The sequence below is a fragment of the Argopecten irradians genome, chromosome 13 (assembly GCF_041381155.1).
Source record: "Argopecten irradians isolate NY chromosome 13, Ai_NY, whole genome shotgun sequence".
Classification (NCBI taxonomy): domain Eukaryota; kingdom Metazoa; phylum Mollusca; class Bivalvia; order Pectinida; family Pectinidae; genus Argopecten; species Argopecten irradians.
Genome location: NC_091146.1, coordinates 9,558,391 through 9,583,236, shown reverse-complemented (window position 1 = coordinate 9,583,236; position 24,846 = coordinate 9,558,391). Strand labels below are relative to the sequence as shown.

The 24,846-nt window shown below is 35.2% G+C and overlaps 1 protein-coding gene across 1 annotated transcript; it reads left to right on the top strand.

Moving 5' to 3' along the window:
* Positions 1-11,638: 11,638 nt before the first annotated feature.
* On the top strand, positions 11,639-15,640 carry LOC138306643 (uncharacterized). The gene is made up of 3 exons (XM_069247084.1): positions 11,639-13,179; positions 13,609-13,737; positions 14,616-15,640. The coding sequence occupies exons 1-3, from the start codon at positions 11,777-11,779 to the stop codon at positions 14,941-14,943; spliced, it is 1,860 nt and encodes a 619-aa protein (XP_069103185.1). The 5' UTR covers positions 11,639-11,776; the 3' UTR covers positions 14,944-15,640.
* Positions 15,641-24,846: the final 9,206 nt, after the last annotated feature.

Below are 24,846 nucleotides of genomic sequence, written 5' to 3'. Positions count from 1 at the left end.
TGTTCTACATTTCTTATGAAACATATAACATAAAATATTGACAAATTCCACATCATTGTTTAGTATTTTAATTGATACCGTTGAAATTACAAATCGTTGATCAATACGATTAATTAAGCAGGTACAATATGGACGCTGTACCCATACCCGAGCCAAAGTCACGCACGTTAAACAAATAAACTACGTAACTACTGAGAAGGTGATAAAATGATTTTTAGGCAAGGCAATTCACCTAATAAGGTAAACAAACTACTGTCAGAGCGATTTGAGCAGTTCTAGGCAAAATTTGAATTACTCTACGAACAAGGGACAGGGTTCGGCATACAAGAAGTTCGACCAAAATGTGTAATGGCGGACAGCGAGCAAGTGTGAACATCTACACATGTACACATGTCACAACCATGGGCTTGTCAGGCATAATACAGTAAAACCGACTGATCTAATTTCCGTTAGAACTGTTTTTTTCGATATATGTACAAATTTTAATGATCTCTTAGACTGAATTGTCCCTTTAAAAGATTGAATGAAAACATAAAATTGTAAAACTGAAAGCGGATATTTTCCCTATCGGCCTCTACATTTTCACAATATTATTGAAAACAATATTTTAAAGTGTAAATTTATAAATACATTTTACGTTACATTTTAAATTAAATCTGTTTGCATGATTTAAGTTAGGATTAGATCGACGTATCGATATTTTACTTTCGTCATATCTAAATCCTTGTGTGACCTTACTCTTAATAAGACAGCCGCTTCCGTCAACTTTCCGAACTCAATTGCAATTTGATGAAAGTTTCGAAAGATAGGAAACATTGTATACAGTCGGTATTATACTCTAACAATGTCCTGTGTTCGTGATAAGAAATTCATTTCCCTTATCAGTTCCTTGGCAGTATCGCTAAGACCCTATACAGCTATCATACCTTGTATTGATCCTTCTTAGCCGAACAATTCTTAAGAAATAAAAATGTTATCAGTTCTGGCGTATTTGCATATTACATTAGTTATTTGCCCTTGCGAGTAAGCATTTATTCTGACATGTTCTGTGATTGCAAGCATAGCGTCATATTTTTTTTTTCATACGTGAGTTTCATTAAAAAATAATGACGTCATAATAGACGCCTACCCGCAAGGGAGTCAACTCTTTAATATGCAAAGACGTAATACAGAAAGATGAGAGAAGTAATATACACGTATTACATATTATAGAAAAAATCAAGTCAATTAGAGGAAGCTAAGGGAAAACGGTATCGAGATATGAGCTTAAATTGTCTGTGTTGTTTTTCCATGAATACATAACCGATTTCTCTTTTTTATGACATTGAAAGGCATCCAAAGCTAGGGTATGGAAAATGACTATATTAGATATAGGGATTTTGATTAAAAATACTTTTTTGTGTTTCTGGGCCAAATCAGCAAACGAACACTATTACATGGAAACAGACAAAACCATATACATTGATAAAAGGATGTTACTCTATATATGGAACGTGTCCAAACGAATGGCCAAAATAAGACACTTTGTGAGTAAAACATTTGCTCTTAATTGTCTGAACAAATTGTTAAGTTACCTTCACTTTTACATTTTCTAAACCAAATGCAAGTAAAAAATGTAGTATTTTTACTATAAATAAGTTTGCATGACGTAATCAACTTATATGACTATATTTACATATATGCAAATGATTAACACCTGTGCAAATCTCGTCATGTAAACGGGACTTTTAAGTACAACATTTCGTTAAAGTTTGAGTTGATTTAATGTACGATATCTCGCTTTAGTTTTAGCAGCATGTTCTCCAGACCAAGCGGTACATTATAAGCCTATGGTAAAAAGAAAAATTCTGTGAATAGGACGTTTCACGTACAAAACAACCTATCAAACAATTTGGGAAGTGGCTTCGCAGTTACTATCAGAAACAGTTTAGAATCTTGGCAATACATGTAAATACTGACATTTATTTTCATGGAAAACCCATCCAAGTTGATCTTCACGAGACAAACATCGATTAAGGACCGGAAATTGATCTACACTTTGAGACGTGTACATATACATCGTTACGTTTCCGATGTCAACTTTACATTAACTTACATAGAAATCTACTTTCTCTTCCTCCTGGCCATGTAAGCTCGTTAATATCCCGGACAGACAGGATCAATAAAACATGGAGATGCCTTCCTAAAGACATTAACAGCTTTGATTTAGTCCTTGTATTTTGTACGATTGTAGAACTATATATCAACGATAGCGCTGCTTGGGGACGTGAAATGTTAGAATGCGTCACGACAGCTTCATGAAAATTAATATTAGACATTTATATAATTAAGCAAGTACATGTTTTTCAAAATTAAAATATGACACATTTTGTACCTCCGTGAAGTTGATTCCTAGTTCCCAGTTCCTTATTCCATTACTTATTCGATTCCCTGATTACTTATTCGATTCCCTGATTACTTATTCAATTTCTAGCTTCTAATTACCATCATAAATGGTTCAAAATGCATTATTATGCATCACAATAATCTAGTTGACCTTTTAATTGCTCATTAAGGGCCCATTACTTATTCGATTCCCTGATTACTTATTCGATTCCCTGATTACTTATTCAATTTCTAGCTACTAATTACCATCATAAATGGTTCAAAATGCATTATCATGCATCACAATAATCTAGTTGACCTTTTAATTGCTCATTAAGGGCCCATTACTTATTCGATTCCCTGATTACTTATTCGATTCCCTGATTACTTATTCAATTTCTAGCTACTAATTACCATCAGAAATGGTTCAAAATGCATTATTATGCATCACAATAATCTAGTTGACCTTTTAATTGCTCATTAAGGGCCCATTACTTATTCGATTCCCTGATTACTTATTCGATTCCCTGATTACTTATTCAATTTCTAGCTACTAATTACCATCAGAAATGGTTCAAAATGCATTATTATGCATCACAATAATCTAGTTGACCTTTTAATTGCTCATTAAGGGCCCATTACTTATTCGATTCCCTGATTACTTATTCGATTCCCTGATTACTTATTCAATTTCTAGCTTCTAATTACCATCATAAATGGTTCAAAATGCATTATTATGCATCACAATAATCTAGTTGACCTTTTAATTGCTCATTAAGGGCCCATTACTTATTCGATTCCCTGATTACTTATTCGATTCCCTGATTACTTATTCGATTCCCTGATTACTTATTCAATTTCTAGCTACTAATTACCATCATAAATGGTTCAAAATGCATTATTATGCATCACAATAATCTAGTTGACCTTTTAATTGCTCATTAAGGGCCCATTACTTATTCGATTCCCTGATTACTTATTCGATTCCCTGATTACTTATTCAATTTCTAGCTTCTAATTACCATCATAAATGGTTCAAAATGCATTATTATGCATCACAATAATCTAGTTGACCTTTTAATTGCTCATTAAGGGCCCATTACTTATTCGATTCCCTGATTACTTATTCGATTCCCTGATTACTTATTCGATTCCCTGATTACTTATTCAATTTCTAGCTACTAATTACCATCAGAAATGGTTCAAAATGCATTATTATGCATCACAATAATCTAGTTGACCTTTTAATTGCTCGTTAAGGGCCCATTACTTATTCGATTCCCTGATTACTTATTCGATTCCCTGATTACTTATTCAATTTCTAGCTTCTAATTACCATCAGAAATGGTTCAAAATGCATTATTATGCATCACAATAATCTAGTTGACCTTTTAATTGCTCATTAAGGGCCCATTACCTATTCGATTCCCTGATTACTTATTCGATTCCCTGATTACTTATTCAATTTCTAGCTACTAATTACCATCATAAATGGTTCAAAATGCATTATTATGCATCACAATAATCTAGTTGACCTTTTAATTGCTCATTAAGGGCCCATTACTTATTCGATTCCCTGATTACTTATTCGATTCCCTGATTACTTATTCAATTTCTAGCTACTAATTACCATCATAAATGGTTCAAAATGCATTATTATGCATCACAATAATCTAGTTGACCTTTTAATTGCTCGTTAAGGACCCATTACTTATTCGATTCCCTGATTACTTATTCGATTCCCTGATTACTTATTCAATTTCTAGCGTCTAATTACCATCAGAAATGGTTCAAAATGCATTATTATGCATCACAATAATCTAGTTGACCTTTTAATTGCTCATTAAGGGCCCATTACTTATTCGATTCCCTGATTACTTATTCGATTCCCTGATTACTTATTCAATTTCTAGCTTCTAATTACCATCATAAATGGTTCAAAATGCATTATTATGCATCACAATAATCTAGTTGACCTTTTAATTGCTCATTAAGGGCCCATTACTTATTCGATTCCCTGATTACTTATTCGATTCCCTGATTACTTATTCGATTCCCTGATTACTTATTCAATTTCTAGCTACTAATTACCATCAGAAATGGTTCAAAATGCATTATTATGCATCACAATAATCTAGTTGACCTTTTAATTGCTCATAAGGGCCCATTACTTATTCGATTCCCTGATTACTTATTCAATTTCTAGCTACTAATTACCATCATAAATGGTTCAAAATGCATTATTATGCATCACAATGATCTAGTTGACCTTTTAATTGCTCGTTAAGGGCCCATTACTTATCCGGACACCGGATTCGTTATTCAAGCTCAAAACAACTTCTCGAGGTTTTTAAGTTTTTTTTTTTTTTTTTTTTTTGGAGGTCATAAAATTATGTTTTGATCTGGTTTTTAATTTTTTGAAATTGTTATTTATTTGCTCATTTTTGATAACAAATAGGGTGCTTTCTCAGAAGTACTGAAGGGATCTTTCTCAAATTTCATACGTAGGCTCCCCTTAGCCCCTCGTTGTGCATGTTGTTTTTATCCCCCGCTTTCTCCGAAACGGGGGATATTAATTTGGGTTTGTTCGTCTGTCTGTCCGCCTGTCTGTAACACTTCGTTTCCGTGCAATAACTTTAACAAATGTTAACCGATTTTCTTCAAACTTGGTGTTCGATCACGACTGTCAATGGACCTTATTTAGCGGTGTTATAGCCATTTGAATTACTAAAAACGTCATTTTCTGCCATTTCCGTGCAATAGGTGTAACAAATGTAAACCGATTTTCTTCAAACTTAGTAACAATATTAAATGCCTAAAAGACTCGGCCAACTTCGATCGCGACTTTCAACGGACCTTCGTTTAGCGGAGTTATGGCCCTTTGCTTAAATAAAAAAAAGTCAGTTTCTGCCACTTCCGTACAATAACTGTAATCAATATTTACCGATTTTCTTCAAACTTGGTAACAAGGTTAAATGCCTTAAGTGCCTGGCCAGGTTAAATGCCTTAAGTGCCTGGCCAGGTTCGACCAACTCTTTCAGCGGATGTTATTTATAAGAGTTACCGCCCTTTAATTTACTACAAATGTCATTTTTCTGCAGTTTCTGTGTAATAACTAACAAATGTTAAGTCTAATATTGTTAAAACTTGGTAACAAAGTTAAATGCCTTAAGGGGTTAGCCAAGTTCGATCGCCACTTTTTCCAGATCTTAACTAGCAGTGTTATGGCCCTTTGATTTTATAAAAAAAGTCATTTTCTGCCACTTCCGTACAATAACTGTAATAAATATTAACCGATTTTCTTCAAACTTGGTAACAAAGTTAAATGTCTTACTTCCGAGAAGACATCAGTTTATTTTTTTCATGTTTCAACCAAGCTAAAACCTAACCTCAATAATGTTTACCTACAGTATGTCATGAAAGCGGGGGATGGAAATTCCGCGAATTTGCTTGTTGAATATTGCATTTGGTAACTGATTGTTCAACAAGATGGCCGACCGGCCGCCATCTTGGATTTTGATAATTATTGCTATTTGTCAGAAAGTACTGAAGGGATATCTCTCAAATTCCATGCGTAGGTTACCCTTTGGCCCTAGTTGTGCATATTACCTTTGGGACTGATCGGTCAACAAGATGCCCAACCGGCCGCCATCTTGGATTTCACTGCTGTTTCTCAGAAATTAATAAATCGATCTGTCTTAAATTTCATATGTAGTATGTTTAAAAAAGTTTGAAAAGCAAGGAAAAGATCCCTCTTTCCATTGTCAGACATAGATCATTCTTTGTTGGCGCCATGATCCCTCTGCGATTTCTTGTTAATAGGTATGTTTTCAATGTGGTTATGTTTAAGTTTGTCTTCTTTCTTGACATCAAAAATACATCGTATTTTCAGTAAAGTATAATAAAGTTGACAGGAATGAAGTTTTCTTTTATTTTTACATCTGCCAAACCTAAATAACCTCTTTATGTCTAAATTCAAAGCTGTATGTGATGTATCAGAACCCAATAATGTAATGTAATATTATCCCATATTGGTTTAGTTTTTAGGCAATTCCAAAACATATGTTCAATTCTCCCTATCTCTTCATTAAAAAGGTTGCAGAAGTCATTTGGTAGTTTATTTATCATTTCAAAGGAATCTTGTAATGATGTTGCCAAACTGTCTGTGTATAGTGTGTCACATTTTCCCATTTTATCTCTGCTGTGTTCCTTAATGTAATCACGGTATTTAGTTAATCATACCTATCTTTGGTTACTTTTGTGTTTTTTAGTATAATCTGAATGTGGTTAGGTATAAACGGTCTATAAAAGGGTTTTGTTAGTTGCATTATGATGTTGATGTGAATAATGTTGAATCGATCGGCAAAGTCCCTTTTAAAAGAAGAAATTATCTGACAATATTTCAGTGTTTTTAAATTCTTCTAAATTCAAAAAGGGCCATTTTCAGTAGTGAGGTCACAAACATTTCTTACCCCTGACGGAGATACTGCCCTTTGCACTAATAATAATTACAAAGCCTTGTGAACTCGATAAATTATATGCACTTAGCTTAATGAAACTTTGTATGTAGACTAACATGAGAAAAATCTCGGACGTCTTCGAAAATCAGCGTGATCAGAGCTCACAGAGCTATTGCCCTTTGCAATAATAATTATTGAACCTTTTGAACATGTTAATGTGAGTTGATATGCACCAAGCTTCATGAAACTTTCGTGAACAAAAGACATCAGTTGACTAGCAAATGATATAACTAATTTGTATCAAATATCAGGTGACCGTTGCGACCCATGAGCCTTTTGTTTAATTTTATCATTGAAATATTATGAATACCATTGTAAATTGAATTTAAAAATGACCTGAATTCGTATCCAATAAAGAGGAGAGAGAAATAAGCCAAAATGGAATTTTGTACCCAATTTATTTGATGTACATTGACATTAAGTGAAAGACCTTTTAAAAAGCTGTTATTAGGAAAAAGATATATGAACACACTACTATATTATTAATAAAAATTGGATTTAGAATGCTGTGTATAGCTGCTTAAGTATTAAGTATGAAGAAATAGTGACCACGTTTTGATCAATTGTAACAACAAAAAGTTGAATTCAAAAAGACTCATTTCGCTCGGTAATTAGGACGACGCCGGACATGTAATTTAGTTTTATATAATTGATCGGAATGTGACAGAAGGTGTAACATATATAAACGTTATAAAAGTTAATAGTTAAATATTATGATTTGTTTTACATTCCCATTTTAAAGATGGAAAACCATTTCGATTCATATATGTACATTTAAGTGATAATGATTAAGTAGAAAATGGTAAAAATTAGCTCTACTGAATAGCAAGATATTATAATTAACAAAAAGATCGCCAAATCGGTCATTTCTTAAAATTCTTGTAATAAAAAATATACTTTTGGGGGAGGAATATGTATATAATTTTCCAAACCTTTTATTACATTATAAAAATGTTGCGATTTTCTATAAATCATGCAATTTCATGAATATGCATGTATTTTTAATAGAATCGTTCAATGTTCTAATACCTCTCGTTGTGTAAAGTTTATCTCTTCAACAATACGAAAATGTTATTCGACTGTTAGGACATCAAATACACATCGCAGCCATTGATTATTATTTTATTAATACCACACGCACGTAATAGGGTGATCTTTGGCTTACAATTGATTCTCAATAATCATACGTAATGACTAAAGGATAAACACGATATTTGCAATGTAATAATTTCATCACAGGTTTGTAAATTTCACGGATTTTAAGGCAAAATGGTCTTAATCAATACATAGTCAAATTTTGATTAAACACGTTGAATACCATTGAATCTATCATATTATTGTAACTCGTTAGGATACTCTACTTAAAGGAAAAATTACACTCAATAAAACTTGTGTTTTTTTATCAGAGAAAGAGGAAAAGAATCACACCAAAGAGGTTTGATAGGAAAGTGCACATAGTAACTTTGCCAAATTTTGGTCGAAATGAAACGGAAACGCAAACTACCTACAGCGAACAAAGTGAGCATCCTAAACAGAGTGATCCCACAATAATCATTGAAAGTAATGTTCATGCTCAGCATGAGGAACAGAATCGTCGTCTTGCACCACATTCCCGTGAGCAACAAGACCCGATCAACGCAGAGTCATCGGATGGCAATGTTGATGTGACACCTCGACGTAATCCAATGTTCGGTAAAAGGAGAAAAACCCTTGGTGATCGGAATAGTCCTCGTGCACCGCATTCCAATGATCAACCAGACCTTAGCAACGCCGAGTCATCGGATGACAATGCTGATGAGACACCCCGTCGTAGTCCAATGTTCAGTAAAAGGAGAAAAACCCTTGGTGATCGGAATCGTCGTCGTGCAACACATTCCCATGCGCAACAAGACCCGAGCAACGCCGAGTCATCGGACGACAATGATAATGTGATACCTCGACGTAGTCCCGTGCTCGGAAAAAGCAGAAAACACCTTGGTGATCGGAATCGTCGTCTTGCACCACATTCCCGTGAGCAACAAGACCCGATCAACGCAGAGTCATCGGATGGCAATGTTGATGTGACACCTCGACGTAATCCAATGTTCGGTAAAAGGAGAAAAACCCTTGGTGATCGGAATAGTCCTTGTGCACCGCATTCCAATGATCAACCAGACCTTACCAACGCCGAGTCATCGGATGACAATGCTGATGAGACACCCCGTCGTAGTCCCGTATTCGGAAAAAGGAGAAAAACCCTTGGTGATCGGAATCGTCGTCGTGCAACACATTCCCATGCGCAACAAGACCCGAGCAACGCCGAGTCATCGGACGACAATGTTAATGTGACACCTCGACGTAGTCCCGTGTTCGGAAAAAGCAGAAAACTCCTTGGTGATCGGAATAGCCCTCGTGCACCGCATTCCAATGATCAACCAGACCTTAGCAACGCCGAGTCATCGGATGACAATGCTGATGTGACACCTCGACGTAGTCCAATGTTCGGTAAAAGGAGAAAACACCTTGGTGATCGGAATCGTCGTCGTGCAACACATTCCCATGATCAACCAGACCTTAGCAACGCCGAGTCATCGGATGACAATGCTGATGAGACACCCCGTCGTAGTCCAATGTTCGGTAAAAGTATAACAACCATTGGTGATCGGAATCGTCGTCGTGCAACACATTCCCATGATCAACCAGACCTTAGCAACGCCGAGTCATCGGATGACAATGCTGATGAGATACCCCGTCGTAGTCCAATGTTCGGTAAAAGTATAACAACCATTGGTGATCGGAATCGTCGTCGTGCAACACATTCCCATGATCAACCAGACCTTAGCAACGCCGAGTCATCGGATGACAATGCTGATGAGACACCCCGTCGTAGTCCAATGTTCGGTAAAAGTATAACAACCATTGGTGATCGGAATCGTCGTCGTGCAACACATTCCCATGATCAACCAGACCTTAGCAACGCCGAGTCATCGGATGACAATGCTGATGAGACACCCCGTCGTAGTCCAATGTTCGGTAAAAGTATAACAACCATTGGTGATCGGAATCGTCGTCGTGCAACACATTCCCATGATCAACCAGACCTTACCAACGCCGAGTCATCGGATGACAATGCTGATGAGACACCCCGTCGTAGTCCCGTATTCGGAAAAAGGAGAAAACACCTTGGTGATCGGAATCGTCGTCGTGCAACACATTCCCATGATCAACCAGACCTTAGCAACGCCGAGTCATCGGATGACAATGCTGATGAGACACCCCGTCGTAGTCCAATGTTCGGTAAAAGGAGAAAACACCTTGGTGATCGGAATCGTCGTCGTGCAACACATTCCCATGATCAACCAGACCTTAGCAACGCCGAGTCATCGGATGACAATGCTGATGAGACACCCCGTCGTAGTCCAATGTTCGGTAAAAGGAGAAAACACCTTGGTGATCGGAATCGTCGTCGTGCAACACATTCCCATGATCAACCAGACCTTAGCAACGCCGAGTCATCGGATGACAATGCTGATGAGATATCCCGTCGTAGTCCAATGTTCGGTAAAAGGAGAAAACACCTTGGTGATCGGAATCGTCGTCGTGCAACACATTCCCATGATCAACCAGACCTTAGCAACGCCGAGTCATCGGATGACAATGCTGATATGAGTCCCCAACGTGTTCCCATGTTCGAAAAAAGGAGAAAACCCCTTGGGGATCAAAATCGTCGCTTTGCACCACATTCCCATGAGCAACAAGACCCGAGCAACGCAGAGTCATCGGACGACAATGTTGATGAGAAACCCCGTTGTAGTCCAGTTTTCGGTAAAAGGAGAAAACCCCTTGGTGATCGGAATCGTCTTCCATCATCACATTCCACTGAAGATACCGTCTCGAACAATACTGAGAACTTCGAAAACCTCAGCGACGTTAGAGGAAATGTTAAAACAGGGATAGTTATTGATAGAACGGAATGGGAAGTTATTGCGCCATTACCAACAAAGAGAAACCGACCTCGATGCTTAAAGAAAGGTTGGCATAAAGTAATTGGCAGTAAACTTGAAGAGATATACCAAGAGGGATGTGTCTTTTCATATATTTACAACAGAGTAAAATCAGAACACAGCAGAAAATACCAAGCGCCATTTTTCAGGGGAAAAGCACAATGCAGACGTTCAAAGTGTGAAAGAAACATTGATTTGATTATCCACGATGAACCCACAGAACCTTTTGATAATGTCTTAATGTATGCTACATTGAATGGTAAAGTCTGTCACGACAAACCTGAAAGGCGTCCATTAACTGGTGATGCAAGGACCTCCATGGCACGGAAAGCTCTTGACGTAGGGATTGACAACGTGTATTATGAGAACATTGAGGCCTCATCTAAGCATGAGTATGAACTTGGCGATATTAAATCTTGTCCATCAAAGACAGTCCTTAGAAAGGCCGTGAATGAGATTGTACAAGCAGAAATGCTTCACAAGGACATCATTCAAGAAACAATATCTTTGAGACAAAGTTACATTGATGATGACGCTGATCCAACATCCAGATATGCGGGCTATCTTCAGTATGTTGCAGTCGATCCTTTCACGGTAATAATGTTTTCCCATGCCCAAATTGAGGTTCTTGTGAAGATGGTTAGACCAGATATATATATCGATTCAACAGGATGTCTCATCAAATCATTCCCAGACCAGAAGAGGCCATACCTCTATTCTGTTGTTATCAAACCAGAGGAAAACCTTCCACCTCTATCCATTGCTGACATGGTAACAACAGACCACTCGCAACCTTCCATTATACATTTTCTAACATTTTTCCAGAGGGCGGTTAAGGAAAAATCCAAATCATTTCAGCCAAGAAAGGTGGAAGTTGACTGGAGTTGGGCTTTGATAAACAGTATACTCATGGCATTCAACTGCATGTCTGTAAAACGCTATCTTAAAGTTGCATGGGACATAGTTCATCATCGAATGCAGAATGAAGACCTATCTAGTTTAACTGTTGTACACATTTGCATTGCCCATATGACCAAGACGTTTTGTAAACACGCACGTCAAACCTCCAGAAAAGACAAGGAACTCTTTAGGTTTCTTATGAAGTCATTTGCTCTTCTCTCCAATGAAGCATCCCTTGAAAGCGCGAAGGAAGATCTATTATCAATTTTCATGGTACTGCTATCTACAGAAGATACAGATGATGTCAAAAAAGCGAGAGAAGCCGTCATTGAGAGATATCAGAAATATCCAGACTGGGCGACCGATGAAAACTATGTATACACTGAAGATGAAATAGAGCATAGTGTCAAACTGGATGATCAAGATGTCTCCATAACTGAATCATCGCCATGGACACAAATGGCTGAACAGATAAAAAGAGATCTCACAAGATGCATCAACGAAAAAGAACCCTCGAATAGTTTCTACTGTCCAGAAATAGTAGATATTCTAGTTAAGAGATTCTTTCCCATTTACCCACTATGGAGCGGTCTCCTTCTTGGTTCACTTGGACGCTATGAGTGCGATTCAGAATCACTACCAATAGAAACAAATGAAACTCGCGATTCAAATGCAAATGTGGAAGCCTGGTTCAGGATTGTTAAGAAGGACATATTGAAAGGAAAGGAGCGTCTAAGACCGGCCAAATTTGCATCGAAACTCAAGCGGAGTATCAATGCTCGAATAAAGGAACTGAACCTACCTGAAATGAGATGTGCCAAAAGGAAGAGAAGAACTATTGATGTTGCCGAGGAAAAATGGTCAAGAAAGAGAAAACGAGGCAAAAATAGGTATCAACCTCCCAAGAAACCTAAACAGACTGCAAGGAGTTCTGGGGACAGCCGACAACAACAAGATACAAGATCTGAAAATGAAAAACAAACAGTAGCGAAACATGAGAGCGTTCTTCAGAAATTTCCCCCGGTGCCTCGGTGGGGAGGTGTAACCAGCATCGGGCAACATCTTAGGAACACTTGCACCATTGACAATTTTCTGACCATCATGTATATCACTCATTTGGACAACCCGTCCCTATTTACAGATTGCAACCGCCAAAATCCGATATTGAACACTCTACTTAATTCTCTACATCTAATGTCAACCGGAAACTTTGCAGACGCCAAGGCCACATGGCTAACCATGGTAAAGGAGCGATCCCTTCGTGAAAAAGTCATCAACCTATATGGCGAGGAAGATGAGATGTTCGCTGGCATTTTCAACAAAACAGTTCAAACAATGATCAAGGAGAAATGCAGCAGCCCCTCTTGCCCGCATCCGTACATCGAACGACAAAGGACAGGGATATTCCTAAGGTAACATGAAATAAAAACTTTACTGGTTCATTCACTGTAGAGAATGGTATTTATGTCTTGTTGCCATTTCATTAAAAAAATGTCATTGTCGTTAATCATATACAATGAAATGTTATATTACATATTCAATAATGATAGTCATTCATCTAATTCATCTGTCAACGTAATGAAATGTGATACTACATATTCAACAATGATAGTCATTCACAGTTTCAAGATAAATGCTAATCATTATGTTCTATCCGAGGAAAAAGACGGTGACGTACAGTTACATAAAGTCTTTTGTGTCATTAAGGAATTGAAATTTGTCAATTGAAACATTAGTTTAGTCCTTAAATATTGCGTTGATTGATTTTAGAAGAAACAATTATTGCAAATAAATATAGAACCATTTATAGCAAGTGATACGTCCCTTTCGGTTTTTAACAGTTCGAATTGTCCCAGTACCATCGATCAGATGTTCCGAGAATGGATTGCTCCTAGTGATTCGAGTTGTGGATTGACGATGCTTTCTGATTCTGAGGTGGAGAATGTTTCCGGAGAGACTGGTGCAATGAGGTGAGAAAAGTTAGTGTGAAAAGGGATATATTTAAAACGTGACTGGTGGAAAAGCCAGAGTTTGCGCTCCTATAACTAAAATAATTTACTACTCTGTACTGATGAATGTTGACTTGACACCGGCACTATGAAAAGAATAATTCTTCGGGATAAAATATAATCAATTATGTTTTATCAATAAACATTTTTTTTTCTGAAATGAAATGAATATATACATAAAAAAAAACAGAAATCAGGGAGAGCTGGGAATAAAAATGTCCACTACAGAATGATCTTTACTGGTCCATCATCTGTCTCTTTTTCGGATATCTCCTCTAGGTTACAGGATATTCTACATCATTCTAGGTTTTTAGATCTATAGAAAAGAGTACACGAATTCTTAATAGATTAAATATCTAATAATCTTGTATAGAAATATTCAAAAGTTATCGGTATTAAACATTATCAGGTTGGGACATTGTTTGTGAATGAGACAACTGCGTAAACATGATGTACATATCATTTCCTTGTTTATATCGATAAAACGAGGAGAAGTATAGTGCTTTGTCTTAATCCGTCCGTCCAGCGAAATGAGGTAATTCCATTCTGGGGAATGTTTCAATACATGGTGGATCAATGATTTAATCATACGACGATCAAACGAAATTAAAAAAAGATATTGCAATTTAATACCACGTTTGCTTGCTTCAATTCCGCAGCAATATTTTATTTGTGATATCTGATGAAGAACCTCAGAAGCTTGTTATTCATCTCTTCATCGCTTGACTAATTTCAGGAGGTTGCAAATGACCTGGCGACGTCCACGATTGTAGATTTTTTCAGTATTCAGTTTTATATATTAAAAAAGATATAAGATTGAGAGCTATTATTTTCTGCAGGTGCACAGGAAGAAGATCCATTTCTCGGGTATTTGGAGATGGACGGCCATATGTACTAGTTCTGCGAATTGCCGACTTGGTACGAATCGGATATCTGGAAAATGACATTGAAGACTTTACTGAGAATTTACATTATCCTACTGGTGACGTATACACGCTTGTCGGTGTCACCATGCACCGACATGGCCACTTTAGTGCCTGCATTCGATCAATTATCCAAGGCTGGATCTATTATGATGGACTTGTTGGGTCGTTAAAGAAGTTTTCCAAAGCCTGCATCAAAGGCTGCACCCCCGTAAATGCCATTTACGTTCGGGGGTTGAAATAAATAACTAAAGCTCCGTTCAAAAATCGCATTTTGTTATCATTTCAATCAATCCTTGTTAATACAGTGCAATTAGAACTAACCATCGTAACCGTAATTTCTTTTGTATTGCCGAAGGTTTTTTTTTACATCAAAGATAAGGTATCTATGTATATTAATAATAGAAGAAGCATGCATATACTTATGTAAAAATTGTACTATCTCCCAATGTCAAAATCAGTGCGTGTTATATAGAGCTTATTTGATAAAATCATAAAAAATGTTTTTTTATAACCTTTTTGCAGTAAAAGGGTTTTGTAATGAAAATATAAATGATATTTTCACTAGTCCAGGAGTGATATTTTCAGCCGTTTTTGACCAATCCGAATGCAGCATTGACATTGAAAATATCGTTTTGATTATTACGCCATTAGTTTGTGCAAAAATGTCGCCATATTATTTGAAAAAATATGACGTTATGCTCACAAAAATACTAAACATAATCGCTTAGGCAAATAACTTTGTAAAAGACAATGGCGGAATAACCTTTGGCCGAAACAGTAGTGAGGGTCTTCTAAAAATGAAAGCCAGAAAACAAATGTAATAAATAGAATATTCCTTGTTTCTTGATGAATACCTCATGAAAGATATTTAAGTTTTCACCTCACTCGATGAAATGTTATTTGTATGCAGCAAGAAACGGGGAGTATCCTCTTTTTATTTTCTGTCCGCTGGAATACCCTCATGTAAGTAATACGCAGGAAATTACGATAATGGAAAATGGAAATAGCAAGTACATTTAGATAAGACATTTCTTATCAATATGGATCAATACGTTACATAAAAAATGGAAAATATGTCACAGCTCTAGTTAAAGTTATATGTGCCGTATTTTTCATACTCACGAATCAAGATAAGCTTTTAATATGTTATTCATCACCAAAAGCTACTAACATTTTGAAAATTACAGTACTTTCAATGCATTAGTTTTTATTTTACAAATACAAATAAGAGCAGAAAATGATAATATTTACATCTATAGTGAGCAAAATGTTGTTATTAGTAATTGAAAAAATTATTTCTGCAGGAAAGTTTCCATCTAAACATACATAAGGCATAAAAACAACAATTATACAGTACAAAATGTCTGTGTTTTAACTAACGTTTATAAGGCATCGGAAGCCATTTGAATGATTTTCACGGCTTAATTCACCAAACCTTATGGGTTTCAATACATAAATGAAGAAAAACATGCCGAAATTTTCGCCCAGTTATGGCACATACAACTTTAAAGTAAATTATTTCTAATATAATACAATAAGTGTAATGACTGAATCGCATACGTAATGGGCCCTTAATGAGTAATTAAAAGGTCAAATAGATCATTGTGATGCATAATAATGCATTCTGAACCATTTCTGATGGTAATTAGAAGCTAGAAATTGAATAAGTAATCAGGGAATCGAATAAGTAATCAGGGAATCGAATAAGTAATGGGCCCTTAATGAGCAATTAAAAGGTCAACTAGATTATTGTGATGCGTAATAATGCATTTTGAACCATTTCTGATGGTAATTAGACGCTAGAAATTGAATAAGTAATCAGGGAATCGAATAAGTAATCAGGGAATCGAATAGGTAATGGGCCCTTAATGAGCAATTAAAAGGTCAACTAGATTATTGTGATGCATAATAATGCATTTTGAACCATTTCTGATGGTAATTAGACGCTAGAAATTGAATAAGTAATCAGGGAATCGAATAAGTAATCAGGGAATCGAATAAGTAATCAGGGAATCGAATAAGTAATGGGCCCTTAATGAGCAATTAAAAGGTCAACTAGATTATTGTGATGCATAATAATGCATTTTGAACCATTTCTGATGGTAATTAGTAGCTAGAAATTGAATAAGTAATCAGGGAATCGAATAAGTAATCAGGGAATCGAATAAGTAATGGGCCCTTAATGAGCAATTAAAAGGTCAACTAGATTATTGTGATGCATAATAATGCATTTTGAACCATTTCTGATGGTAATTAGTAGCTAGAAATTGAATAAGTAATCAGGGAATCGAATAAGTAATCAGGGAATCGAATAAGTAATGGGCCCTTAATGAGCAATTAAAAGGTCAACTAGATTATTGTGATGCATAATAATGCATTTTGAACCATTTATGATGGTAATTAGTAGCTAGAAATTGAATAAGTAATCAGGGAATCGAATAAGTAATCAGGGAATCGAATAAGTAATGGGCCCTTAATGAGCAATTAAAAGGTCAACTAGATTATTGTGATGCATAATAATGCATTTTGAACCATTTCTGATGGTAATTAGTAGCTAGAAATTGAATAAGTAATCAGGGAATCGAATAATACGAATAAGTAATCAGGGAATCGAATAAGTAATGGGCCCTTAATGAGCAATTAAAAGGTCAACTAGATTATTGTGATGCATAATAATGCATTTTGAACCATTTCTGATGGTAATTAGTAGCTAGAAATTGAATAAGTAATCAGGGAATCGAATAAGTAATCAGGGAATCGAATAAGTAATCAGGGAATCGAATAAGTAATGGGCCCTTAATGAGCAATTAAAAGGTCAACTAGATTATTGTGATGCATAATAATGCATTTTGAACCATTTATGATGGTAATTAGTAGCTAGAAATTGAATAAGTAATCAGGGAATCGAATAAGTAATCAGGGAATCGAATAAGTAATGGGCCCTTAATGAGCAATTAAAAGGTCAACTAGATTATTGTGATGCATAATAATGCATTTTGAACCATTTCTGATGGTAATTAGTAGCTAGAAATTGAATAAGTAATCAGGGAATCGAATAAGTAATCAGGGAATCGAATAAGTAATGGGCCCTTAATGAGCAATTAAAAGGTCAACTAGATTATTGTGATGCATAATAATGCATTTTGAACCATTTATGATGGTAATTAGTAGCTAGAAATTGAATAAGTAATCAGGGAATCGAATAAGTAATCAGGGAATCGAATAAGTAATGGGCCCTTAATGAGCAATTAAAAGGTCAACTAGATTATTGTGATGCATAATAATGCATTTTGAACCATTTCTGATGGTAATTAGTAGCTAGAAATTGAATAAGTAATCAGGGAATCGAATAAGTAATCAGGGAATCGAATAAGTAATGGGCCCTTAATGAGCAATTAAAAGGTCAACTAGATTATTGTGATGCATAATAATGCATTTTGAACCATTTCTGATGGTAATTAGTAGCTAGAAATTGAATAAGTAATCAGGGAATCGAATAAGTAATCAGGGAATCGAATAAGTAATGGGCCCTTAATGAGCAATTAAAAGGTCAACTAGATTATTGTGATGCATAATAATGCATTTTGAACCATTTCTGATGGTAATTAGTAGCTAGAAATTGAATAAGTAATCAGGGAATCGAATAAGTAATCAGGGAATCGAATAAGTAATCAGGGAATCGAATAAGTAATCAGGGAATCGAATAAGTAATGGGCCCTTAATGAGCAATTAAAAGGTCAACTAGATTATTGTGATGCATAATAATGCATTTTGAACCATTTCTGATGGTAATTAGTAGCTAGAAATTGAATAAGTAATCAGGGAATCGAATAAGTAATCAGGGAATCGAATAAGTAATGGGCCCTTAATGAGCAATTAAAAGGTCAACTAGATTATTGTGATGCATAATAATGCATTTTGAACCATTTCTGATGGTAATTAGTAGCTAGAAATTGAATAAGTAATCAGGGAATCGAATAAGTAATCAGGGAATCGAATAAGTAATGGGCCCTTAATGAGCAATTAAAAGGTCAACTAGATCATTGTGATGCATAATAATGCATTTTGAACCATTTTTGATGGTAATTAGTAGCTAGAAATTGAATAAGTAATCAGGGAATCGAATAAGTAATCAGGGAATCGAATAAGTAATGGGCCCTTAAGGAGTAATTAAAAGGTCAACGAGATCATTGTGATGCATAAAAATGCATTTTGAACCATTTCTGATGGTAATTAGTAGCTAGAAATTGAATAAGTAATCAGGGAATCGAATAAGTAATCAGGGAATCGAATAAGTAATGGGCCCTTAATGAGCAATTAAAAGGTCAACTAGATTATTGTGATGCATAATAATGCATTTTGAACCATTTCTGATGGTAATTAGTAGCTAGAAATTGAATAAGTAATCAGGGAATCGAATAAGTAATCAGGGAATCGAATAAGTAATCAGGGAATCGAATAAGTAATGGGCCCTTAATGAGCAATTAAAAGGTCAACTAGATTATTGTGATGCATAATAATGCATTTTGAACCATTTATGATGGTAATTAGTAGCTAGAAATTGAATAAGTAATCAGGGAATCGAATAAGTAATCAGGGAATCGAATAAGTAATGGGCCCTTAATGAGCAATTAAAAGGTCAACTAGATTATTGTGATGCATAATAATGCATTTTGAACCATTTCTGATGGTAATTAGAAGCTAGAAATTGAATAAGTAATCAGGGAATCGAATAAGTAATCAGGGAATCGAATAAGTAATGGGCCCTTAACGAGCAATTAAAAGGTCAACTAGATTATTGTGATGCATAATAATGCATTTTGAACCATTTATGATGGTAATTAGTAGCTAGAAATTGAATAAGTAATCAGGGAATCGAATAAGTAATCAGGGAATCGAATAAGTAATGGGCCCTTAATGAGCAATTAAAAGGTCAACTAGATTATTGTGATGCATAATAATGCATTTTGAACCATTTATGATGGTAATTAGTAGCTAGAAATTGAATAAGTAATCAGGGAATCGAATAAGTAATCAGGGAATCGAATAAGTAATGGGCCCTTAATGAGCAATTAAAAGGTCAACTAGATTATTGTGATGCATAATAATGCATTTTGAACCATTTCTGATGGTAATTAGTAGCTAGAAATTGAATAAGTAATCAGGGAATCGAATAAGTAATCAGGGAATCGAATAAGTAATCAGGGAATCGAATAAGTAATGGGCCCTTAATGAGCAATTAAAAGGTCAACTAGATTATTGTGATGCATAATAATGCATTTTGAACCATTTATGATGGTAATTAGTAGCTAGAAATTGAATAAGTAATCAGGGAATCGAATAAGTAATCAGGGAATCGAATAAGTAATGGGCCCTTAATGAGCAATTAAAAGGTCAACTAGATTATTGTGATGCATAATAATGCATTTTGAACCATTTTGATGGTAATTAGTAGCTAGAAATTGAATAAGTAATCAGGGAATCGAATAAGTAATCAGGGAATCGAATAAGTAATGGGCCCTTAATGAGCAATTAAAAGGTCAACTAGATTATTGTGATGCATAATAATGCATTTTGAACCATTTATGATGGTAATTAGTAGCTAGAAATTGAATAAGTAATCAGGGAATCGAATAAGTAATCAGGGAATCGAATAAGTATGGGCCCTTAATGAGCAATTAAAAGGTCAACTAGATTATTGTGATGCATAATAATGCATTTTGAACCATTTTTGATGGTAATTAGTAGTAGAAATTGAATAAGTAATCAGGGAATCGAATAAGTAATCAGGGAATCGAATAAGTAATGGGCCCTTAATGAGCAATTAAAAGGTCAACTAGATTATTGTGATGCATAATAATGCATTTTGAACCATTTCTGATGGTAATTAGTAGCTAGAAATTGAATAAGTAATCAGGGAATCGAATAAGTAATCAGGGAATCGAATAAGTAATCAGGGAATCGAATAGTAATGGGCCCTTAATGAGCAATTAAAAGGTCAACTAGATTATTGTGATGCATAATAATGCATTTTGAACCATTTATGATGGTAATTAGTAGCTAGAAATTGAATAAGTAATCAGGGAATCGAATAAGTAATCAGGGAATCGAATAAGTAATGGGCCCTTAATGAGCAATTAAAAGGTCAACTAGATTATTGTGATGCATAATAATGCATTTTGAACCATTTCTGATGGTAATTAGAAGCTAGAAATTGAATAAGTAATCAGGGAATCGAATAAGTAATCAGGGAATCGAATAAGTAATCAGGGAATCGAATAAGTAATCAGGGAATCGAATAGGTAATGGGCCCTTAATGAGCAATTAAAAGGTCAACTTGATTATTGTGATGCATAATAATGCATTTTGAACCATTTATGATGGTAATTAGTAGCTAGAAATTGAATAAGTAATCAGGGAATCGAATAAGTAATCAGGGAATCGAATAAGTAATGGGCCCTTAATGAGCAATTAAAAGGTCAACTAGATTATTGTGATGCATAATAATGCATTTTGAACCATTTCTGATGGTAATTAGAAGCTAGAAATTGAATAAGTAATCAGGGAATCGAATAAGTAATTCGATAAGTAATCAGGGAATCGAATAAGTAATGGGCCCTTAATGAGCAATTAAAAGGTCAACTAGATTATTGTGATGCATAATAATGCATTTTGAACCATTTCTGATGGTAATTAGTAGCTAGAAATTGAATAAGTAATAATCAGGGAATCGAATAAGTAATCAGGGAATCGAATAAGTAATGGCCCTTAATGAGCAATTAAAAGGTCAACTAGATTATTGTGATGCATAATAATGCATTTTGAACCATTTATGATGGTAATTAGTAGCTATTGAATAAGTAATCAGGAACGATAAGTAATCAGGGAATCAATAAGTAATCAGGGAATCGAATAAGTAATGCATGGGAATCTGAATAAGTAATCAGGGAATCGAATAAGGTAATGGGCCCTTAATGAGCAATTAAAAGGTCAACTAGATTATTGTGATGCATAATAATGCATTTTGAACCATTTATGATGGTAATTAGTAGCTAGAAATTGAATAAGTAATCAGGGAATCGAATAAGTAATCAGGGAATCGAATAGGTAATGGGCCCTTAATGAGCAATTAAAAGGTCAACTAGATTATTGTGATGCATAATAATGCATTTTGAACCATTTCTGATGGTAATTAGTAGCTAGAAATTGAATAAGTAATCAGGGAATCGAATAAGTAATCAGGGAATCGAATAAGTAATGGGCCCTTAACGAGCAATTAAAAGGTCAACTAGATTATTGTGATGCATAATAATGCATTTTGAACCATTTATGATGGTAATTAGTAGCTAGAAATTGAATAAGTAATCAGGGAATCGAATAAGTAATCAGGGAATCGAATAAGTAATGGGCCCTTAATGAGCAATTAAAAAGGTCAACTAGATTATTGTGATGCATAATAATGCATTTTGAACCATTTATGATGGTAATTAGTAGCTAGAAATTGAATAAGTAATCAGGGAATCGAATAAGTAATCAGGGAATCGAATAGTAATGGGCCCTTAACGAGCAATTAAAAGGTCAACTAGATCATTGTGATGCATAATAATGCATTTTGAACCATTTCTGATGGTAATTAGTAGCTAAGAAATTGAATAAGTAATCAGGGAATCGAAAAAGTAATCAGGGAATCGAATAAGTAATGGAATAAGGAACTGGGAACTAGGAATCAACTTCACGGAGGTACATTTTGTTGTTATCTCCAACAGGGATCAAATCCTTCGGTATATCCTGTTAGTAGGGCTAAATTATGTACAGGTAGGCATTAAACCTGGAAGGACAATTGAACAGTTCAAAACCATACATGCATCAGGTTATTTGGTCATCTGTATAAACTCACTATAATTTTAATAATAGAAAAATGTAGTTGTGTTTCGCGAAGGCTTTACGTTGTGCTTTATTGATAATCACCGTATTTAACAATATACCGCTAGTACAGCTCAAGCTACATGTAATTATAATATAAGACTCCATATTTTGTCCTAAGTTCCATTACCGAACCTTTGGTACCATGATGCATGTTCCAATATATGAGAGACCAGTATATGTCATATAAACGTGTAAAAAGTTTTAAGCGTCTCTCACTCCACAATACATTGAGGACAACATAAAACATTGAAGCATTAAACTGCACTCAGTTTGAAATCATGGGAGGATGAATACCAACTGAATAACGTCACTTTATGATGCCGGAAGCGCTTCATGGTGAATTTGATGTTATCCGATTGGAATTCATCCTTCTACAATCCTCACTCCATGTGCATTAATCCTCTTGTGATCGCCTAGTGAATGAATTTCAAAACTTAGATTTGGTAACATTTTTATATTAAAATATCGAGAGATGTTGCATCTATAAAGAATAAATATTTCGTTTTTGTGGAGCACGGGACAGACATTTAAACAGCCTTCTTCTGTTATCGCATGGACGTCATAATGATAATGACGTCGCATGAACGTCACAATGATAAAACGGTTGGCAGTTAATGCACAGAACAACGCCATCTTCGTTAGGTAAGGTTACATAAAGTAGAACTGTTGTGTAAATGTTAAGAATGAATGCCGCCAACTGCATACAGACTAATGTAATAGATTAAAAAAATCAAAGCCTACATATAACTTTGGTAGCCATTTCACAAAGGATTGAATACTGGCTGCTACGGTTGATAAGATCAGATACTGAGGGTTGATATGAAGGAATTCATGGAGGTAATAGTGCATTGATTTAACTGCCTCATTTTGCATCGACATTTACAGAATAGTGCAAGATGAAAACTTTAAATTCGATATCAATTTTATAATAACATCTAGAGATATGTTGCATCTATGATGAATATTTTTGTTTTTGTGAAACACTGGATAGCCATTTCAACAGTCTTCTTCTCTAATTGCATGGACGTCACAATTATAATGACGTAAAACAATAAAACGGTTGGCTGTTAACACACAGAGCAATGCCATCTGTGCTGTAGCGATTTCACAAAGGAATGCAGACTCGTTGCTGCATTTGGTTAGATAAGATAGTGGGGTTGTTGTGAAGGAATGTATGGCGAGTTTGCTAAAAGTACATTTGCAACTACCTCATTGTGCATCAACATGTGCACAATAGTACAAAATCTAAGGCCTAACACTGAATGAACGGCCATTTAGTAATGCATTGCAAGTCACCTACCATACTTATATTGTATTTTGATTGTATTTTATTAGCAAAACAGCAATAATACAACAGATGATGTCAAAATGTATTCAATTTTTCAATTTGATTATCTGACATAATGTATGGTGCATAAATCCAAATATCAATCCAATACATTCCTATCCTAAATTTGATCTAATTTTGCTTTACTTATATTGACATTGAAATTCCTTTTTTTTCAAGTCATGCCGTCACTCGCTTCTAGTAAACCAAATTTAAGAACGAACGCTTTTTCGATTTTCCTTTATCCCAAATGCAAAACGCGATAGGTAGAGCATTACTGTGTATATATCGTTACTGAATAATACGATTTTAGTTCCTTGTACACTCTTGATCAGAAAACACAGCCCTTATTGTCTATACTAAACGATTACAAGTGTCTGTAGACAAGTCTACAATTGAAATATATTACCAGGGTACATTCAATTTGGATTCCAAGAAACTCTGACAAATTGGTGTGATCGGATAAATGAGAATTGATGTATATCTCAGGTCAGAGTGCGGGTACGAGTGCTTTATCTAAATAAACAAGCAATCGAATAGAAGTGTATAGCTGTCTCCACATCAGTCAGGGCAGGAACCCCGTTTTGTATATTTTGTTTCACTTGCCATTTGTGAAAAGGTTAATACTTACACAGAAGATTATTTTGTATTTGTATATTACAGAGTATCTCTCCTTGTGGGTAGGCATTGATCAATGTGAATTGTACTCACACAATAATAGCAATTGATACATACCCGCAAGGGAACTAACTCTGTAACATGCAAAGACCGAATTGCAGGCCGGTGACGAAATGCGGGTAACGTTTTAATAAGTTGATGCTTAGTAATATTTGCTTTAATAACCATGAAACTAAACACAAATTTGTCATCCATGTATATATATTTACACTT